Genomic DNA, 7,608 nt, shown 5'->3' with positions numbered 1-7,608 from the left:
CCCGGAAAAGGAACAGACAGTATCTGAACATTTTTAATCCTTTAGGGGCCTGTGTACATAATTATGCACAAAAAAAAAAATAAAAATAAAAACTTATCAGGGACGTCTTTTAAGACTACCTTATAAATTATAACATTTTACTCCAACGGGATTGATATGTGGCCCTTAAAGGGTTAAAGAAAAAGAAAGTTACGATTAATGGATTAACAACGCGTAATAAGTTAATATTTATTTTAACTGGCTCAGTAAATTAGTGTGATTATGGCATTTAAAATTATCACGTGGACGTTATTTGTTTACTTTATATATTACTTTTTGTGAATCGCGGCAGAAAGGACAAAAGGTTCATGGACACATAGTTGTGTCATGTGTTGGCGCCGAACGACCGACGACACATATAGTTCGCCTAGTTTCGGCGGATTGCACTGATCCCGTTTTGTGGTAGGTCACTGGTAGGCGAGAACCGGTCGTCCCAGTTTTATTCTACAACTGCACGTGATTTCGACGTTCGTTCTGACCATTTTCGTGTTTGCCTTATACCTTACACCGACGGTGTTGGAAGAGAAACGTCGATCATCGGAGGTGTTTCTTCAGGATCCAAACAACGCATTGATGCTCCTGGAACTGAATATGCAACTGGCATCGCCACTCTTCGCGCAGTCATCGATCGCTCTATAACGCGAATTAGGTGAGAAGATGCATTCAAGCGAATGGGTATTTCAACCCCCACTGCTGCGCGGAGTCAACGTGGAGCTGCTTAATCGAAACCTCTGGCAGCAATTTTACGAGAATAATACATCAGAAATGATAATTACCAAGAGCGGTCGGTGCATGTTCCCGTCCGTTCAAATAAACGTAAACGGTTTGGAGAAACGTGAGAATTATTATGTCCTCATGAAGATAGCACCGGCCTCCGATCGCCGCCACAAGTACTGTGGATACCAGAACGGGGGCGAGAACAGCAATATGGGTGGCTGGAGTTTCGTGGGGTCGGCAGAACCGCAACAGCCCTGTGGCTATAGGATTTATAAGCATCCCAAGAGTCCGGCAACAGGGAGCCACTGGATGGACAATCCGATCAGTTTCAATAAATTGAAGCTCACGTACAACATCAACGACCCCAATAATAACGTGGTATTAACATCGATGCACAAATACGTTTCTAGGATCTGGATAGTTCGTTGCTTCGATGCGAAGAACTACAACGAGCTCTTTACTCATTCAACCGCGTTGTTCGCTTTTAAGGAGACGGAATTTATCGCGGTGACGGCATACCAAAACGAGAACATTACTAAGTTGAAAATCAATAACAATCCATTCGCGAAGGGTTTTCGCGAGATGGGTCAGTCACGGTTCAAGCGAAAGCATCATTCGATCGATCATCAGACCCAATCGTATTCCAGTCTCGAAGGGGTCCCATTGACCTACGACTCCGAATCGAATCAGCCGAACGACCCCCCCCCCCCTTTAAGGGTTCCAAGCCCATTAAAGCATGCGATTATCTTTTACTTTAGCCGGGGAGTCGAAGTTGGCCGGCCTTGCAACGTGGGAGAAGCGGACGCGAATCCCGCCACCGTTGCGAGTCGATCCCCGGCGCCGGGCATGCTTGAAACGCAGTGCCCGTGCACTGCGTTTGACATATGGATATCCATTCACGAAATAATTAATTACTATTTATTTCTATTTTAATTTGACACGGCTACTGGGGGCAAGTCTCGTCGAGACCGTGGACATGTTCGGACGTGTTTTGTCCTGAATAATTTTTGAAGATTGCTGATTCAATCAGCGCCGAGTTTGGATTGAATCGTTTGAGTCTGTATTTATTATATTCGACTTGTTCTTGGCCGTTATGTGATCTTGAGGAAGATTAGGTGCCATAAAATTTACAAATAAGAAGAAGAAGAAGGAAGAATAAGGCTATTGAGGGCCACGGCTACTCGTGGCATGAGTCTCGTGCGTCAACAGGCGTAATTGTTTCTATACCCGATAACTAGCGCCTACTCTCGAGGAGCCAGCTACGGAGTCACTGGGTGTCTCCGCACTAACCGAGTCATCAATCTTGCATCGTGCGTGCAGTGCCCGGACCATCCGAGAACCCGGGCGTGAAGATTTATTCTTAACTTCTTCTTATTTACCACGTGTTGTGGAGCAAACGGATTGACAGCCGAGAGCTTTCCAGATAACCGTGCTTTTCTTTGGCTCCGCAACTCACCAGCGATACTCAGGCCCGTATCACTACAGGCTCTTAGAGGCGCAGTCTATTCGCCATTGACGCCACTTGGTTACTGCAGAACGCGCTGGCCAGCCGACATCAGATCTTGCGACCGAGCCGTACTGAATCGGAACAGCCCCATTGCAGCGGTTCAGCGAGACCACTGGAGGTGTTGCAGCGCATGACTTGACTAGGAGAGGCTATATATTCGCATCACCAGACCAGAAACTGACTCTGACTCCAGGCCCAAAGAGACTCGTGCAGAGAATCAATGACTTAAAAACAGTCTGACTCTTTCGATACAAAACAACAGTGCTCGCACCACCGTAGTTTTTAGGCCACTTGAATTTTTGGATTCTAACACGGATTTGCCACTTTTTTCACGTTCCTTTTTGCCAAGATTTACAAAAGGTAGTAGTCTTGCCGTTGTTCGCAACGCGGACGGGAGCGAGGCCGCCGTGGCCAGCGTGATAACCGGTAGTAGGTTCGAGAGGACGAGTACGTGTATACGCGAATCGTTTCCAGTTTCGCCGGCGTGAACTTGCTTCTAGTATTAGGGCCACGCGAAGTAAGATCATCTCTGCTACTCAATATGTCGTTAACCTTTCAGGGGCCTGTGTACATAATTATTTTTTTGCTTTAATGTACATAATTATGTACATAAAAAAAAACAACAAAAAAGAAAAAAAAACAAAAAAAGAAAAAACAAAAACGCAAAAAAATATAAAAAACAAAACAAAAAACAAAAAAGCAAAAAAAAAAAACTAAAAAACTAAAAAACTTATCAGGGACGTCTTTTAAGACTATTTTCGAAATTATAACATTTTACTCTGACGGGATCAATGTGTGGCTCCTAAAGGGTTAATTTAACTAAAACAATGTTAATTTAATTATTAATTTGACTAATCAATGGAGTTAAAATAACATTTGTGTTAAAATAATAAATTTTGACACATGGTAATTAAAAAGAACAAAATGTTATTTAACTCAAGGTATTGGTTTAAATTTTATCTTTTGATATTTAATAGCGTAGGGACAATTATAGTAATTATACCATTTTTTATTTATATAGAGTATATAGATTAATGATTATATGTATAGAATACTTTGTAATTAATCGTAATTGCGAGCCGTTTTATCATACACTGTAAATCCAATTGTGTTATTTATACACGTATAAACGTTTAAAAATAGAACATTTGACTGAAGCTCGTTTTACATGTTTTGTTGCGTGTGAAATCAACACGTTTAATCGTATTAATATGTTCAACCGTGTTAAATGGCATCATTCAAAACGACAAGAAATGTGTAAGAAGAGCTTTAGTTAAAATAACACACTTGGATTTGCAGTGAATTAGCCGTATAGAAATGAATTTCTCATTATTTCATAAAATATTATACATTTTTTTTTTAAAGAAAGTTACGCACGTTGCACGTAACTTTTTTCAACTTTTTAATACGCCACGAATGTCTGTACTCGATGCATTAAATTATGCGTTTTACTCGTTGATATTATTTACGATAATTACCGTTGCATCTTTAATCGATTATATAGGCGTATATATCGATGCTGCGAGATTTATATCAATATTACTCGTATAACGAACTCCCTCCGTGAATATATTTCCGATTTAAGGTCGATTTAGACATAACCGTGCCGTGCCCGTACCGTTTACGGACAGAAAGATTTAGACTCGTTTCACACGTAGGTATCCGGCACCGGACTACCAATGCCGGGTATCCGATCGATTTTCTTTATTTTCACAAATCGGCTATCGGAAAAACGTGTAAATGCTCCCATATTAATTCATATATTTTGCGATCCGATACCCGGCGTCAGTAGTCCAGTGTCGGATACGTGTGAAACGGGGCTTAAGTCGAATGTCATCCGTTGCATCTTCGAATATCTTCATTATAGTGGGCGGATCGCCACTAGTTAGTGGTAGAGTTGCAGGCGTTTTGATGGGAGTTTTAAGAAGATATTCGACTTCGAAGGTCTGCCGTGAATGTTATTTGCGTTTTGATGATGATTTTTAAAAATAATTTTAAAATTTTGCAATTTTTTATTTATCAGGAACTCTAGAACTTTTTGAAAGGAATCAAATGAGCTACTTACAACTATTCTGACTTTAAATCAAACTTTTCTACTTTTTTTTCAGAAAAAAAATCAAAAAATTTTTTTCTTTTATCAGAAACTCTAGTACTCGTCAAAATGGTTCAGATGAGCTATTTAGAACTATTCGGTCTTGAAGTTGGGTGTGAAGTTAGCATTTCATTTTTAACTGAAAAGTCTTTTATTTAATGCTAAAAAAATTTATTCAAATATTTGATTGTGTTAGCGGATTGTGAATCCACAGGAAACTAAACAACCAAACGTTAGAATTAATAAAAATACAACTAAGAGACCATTATGTAGTTATGTGAACTAAATTAACGATTGCAGCCGAGGATGCAAAGTTCGGACGTTTTATAACTTAACTTTTCTAAATGGTTTAATAATGCTTGCGAGAGATGTTAATGCGTGACCTGTTTCGATGATCATAAAAATAATTAGCTGTTTAGCTTAGGCACAGATTTGTTTTTGTTGATCGGATGTTTCTCCTGATTTTAGATGTTTGTGGAAGCCGTTATAAATGTTGACGAGGCAAGGGGAAAATAAACGATCAACCTTATTTGATTAAACAAGATTAATTGATAATTAGCGTCAACAGATTTCTAACAATGTTTTATTTTTAATTAGAAATAATAGAATAAAAAAAGGAAAATTAATTACGGATATAATTAACTAAGTAACTATAACGGACGCGTATTTCATAGAGGAAGCTTTGTTTTCATGAATTTCGTATATGAACCTTTGATTGCGTATAAAGTTGGGTCTAGTCAACTAAATTTAAATAAATTATATATGAAATAGGGGTGAAGAAACCAAAGAAAAGATTGTTTTTTGAGTTTTTGATGCCAATATGTTCAGAGTGTTCTAAAATGTCGAAATATCGCATTAAAATCGCATGTCCGTATGTGTGTGTGTGTGTGTGTGTGTGTGTGTGTGTGTGTGTGTGTGTGTGTGTATGTACAGATTTTAGTATCGTGGTTGCTCTAACTTAGGCAAATATCAAGAGACACGGTAGTGTCTCGCGCCAAGTATACGCTTCGCCCCCCCTCGTTGGGAGAAATAGCTCCCCGCAAGTCCTTCTTTAAGGGCAAGGGGGGGCGAAGCCTTTCCCCCCCCCCCCGAAGCGTTTCGCCCCCCCTCGCCCCTGCAAGTCCTTTTTTAAACTTTAGACGCACTTGTGATATAAAATAGTGTGTGTAACACGTGCGGGTTGAGAATTGGACACGCGTGCGGAGTGGACGCACTTGTGTCCAATTCTCAACTTCCCGCACTTGTTACACAAATAACTAAAGCGATTTCATCAATCGAATATATATTCAAACGTTTCGGCTCGGGATTGAGCCATCTTCAGTGAAATATATAGAAAAGTTAATAGTTACTCCCATTCTCCTTGTTGGACGGTGAGTTTCGAGATTGAAAAATCCCAAAAGACAACATTGACTTTCGAATTACTGTCTGTAACAGATCCAAAACGAACAATGACATATTCAATATTTCTGTCAGTATCTTAATTCAAGTCAATTAACGAGATGTGGTTAAACTCACCCGATAGCCAAAAAGAACGAGAGTATTACAAAGCCATACAGAGTATATATAACGAGTCTTCCGAAAAGATATAACATTCTATGCGGAGACGAAATCAAACGAACATGTCAAGAAGGCGGACGGAAAAATTCTAACGTCAATTTCGTCATGTCACGTTCACAATAACCAACCGTAACAAATAAAATATGGAAACATGAAGGGTCGCCACTATAAACATTTAAAAACTAAATGCAGTGGTACCTCCCGGCACAATACGTACGACAACAATAAGCATGGTTTACAATTTGTCTAGTATAGATACATAAGCGTGGTGAAGAAATTCTGTATCAGTTTGTAAATTCAGACTGTTCTTTTGTAACTTAACGTGCGCCATTTTCGAAATTCGTCTTTTAGATAGAAATCTCTCTTTGTCTAGTATCTCAACGTTCTCCCAATCGAATTCATGGTCAAAATTAATCCTATGTTCCGTAATGACGGATTGAGTTGTAGTATTTCTTCGAATGTGGTTTCTATGTTCAGAGATCCTGGTTTTTAATTGTCTCATTGTTTGACCCAGGTATGAGGCATCACAATTCTTACATGAGATCTTATTGGATCTACATTTTTATTGGATTGGATTGGGAGAACGTTCTTCTGTACTCGAATAAAGTTACGCATTTTATTTAAGCTGAAAAACGAAAGATTGACATTCAAGTCTTTAGTGACGTTTTTAAATTTATCCGCGATGTTAGGGACGTAAGGAATGGTAAACCAAATGCGTTGTTCTTCACTATCAGTAATCGGTGAAGATTCATTTTGCCTGCGTGTGCTTCTATTAAGGAGAGACTTAATTCTAATATTAATTGTATTAAAAATAAAAGACAGTGGATAGTCATTCTCTAAAAGTGTGTCAATAATAAATTTTATATTTTTAAAATGAAATTTTGGATGTGATAAGAGAAACGCTCTATCTACCATGCTCATTATTGTGCCTCTTTTTTGGGAAACAGGGCGTTGCGACATAAAATTAAGATACCGGCCTGAGAAAGTAGGTTTGTGAAATCAGTCAAATTCTAAAACATTATTATTATTAATGATAGTTACATCTAAAAAATTGAGCTTATCACCCCCGATTTCAATCGTGAATTGTAATCTAGGGTGGTAAGAATTAAAAACATTAAGTATAGTGTCAATTGATTTCTTTGGTGCCGCCATTGCCACATTGTCTACATACCTACAATAAAAAGGTAAATTAAAGCCTAATGTCTGCCCTGTTCTCCAAATTCTGCATCACCATGTCGGCGGCGACCGGAGACAGCGGAGAGCCCATTGGAGCACCGAATTTTTGTTTATAAGTAATGTTGTTAAACAAGAAATATGTTGAGTTTAGACTTATCATCACTTTATTGTCATCAGAAGACTTCTTATAATAACATTTCCAACACAAGATGCACGGTCTTACATACAGGTCTGGAAACTTGTAGGGTGGGGAGTGACTCAGATAGTGAGGCAAAATGGCGAACCTAGGGGTGAGCCAATCAAATTAGGCCGCGTTCCGATGCATGTTCAAAGCGCTATTGGCGTTATTCTATCCTTGTTTATGCCTAATGAATGATAAAGATAGAATGATGCCAATAGCGCTCTGAGTGTAAATCGGAATATATAATATGTATGTATGTATATATGTATATATGTATATGTATGTATAATTGTATATATATATATATATATATATATATATATATATATATATATATAT

At 38.5% G+C, this 7,608-nt stretch overlaps 1 protein-coding gene across 1 annotated transcript; it reads left to right on the top strand.

Moving 5' to 3' along the window:
• Window positions 1–678: 678 nt before the first annotated feature.
• On the top strand, window positions 679–1,631 carry LOC112458462 (T-box protein 2-like; the record flags this gene model as incomplete). The annotated part of the gene is made up of 1 exon (XM_025022102.1): window positions 679–1,631. A coding segment is annotated over one exon (953 nt), but the record flags the coding sequence as incomplete, so codon positions are not given.
• Between the last annotated feature and the right edge of the window lie 5,977 nt (window positions 1,632–7,608).

The sequence above is a fragment of the Temnothorax curvispinosus genome, unplaced genomic scaffold (genome assembly GCF_003070985.1).
Source record: "Temnothorax curvispinosus isolate PA1 unplaced genomic scaffold, ASM307098v1 QBEX01008944.1, whole genome shotgun sequence".
NCBI lineage: Eukaryota > Metazoa > Arthropoda > Insecta > Hymenoptera > Formicidae > Temnothorax > Temnothorax curvispinosus.
This window is presented reverse-complemented; position numbering and strand designations above follow the sequence as displayed.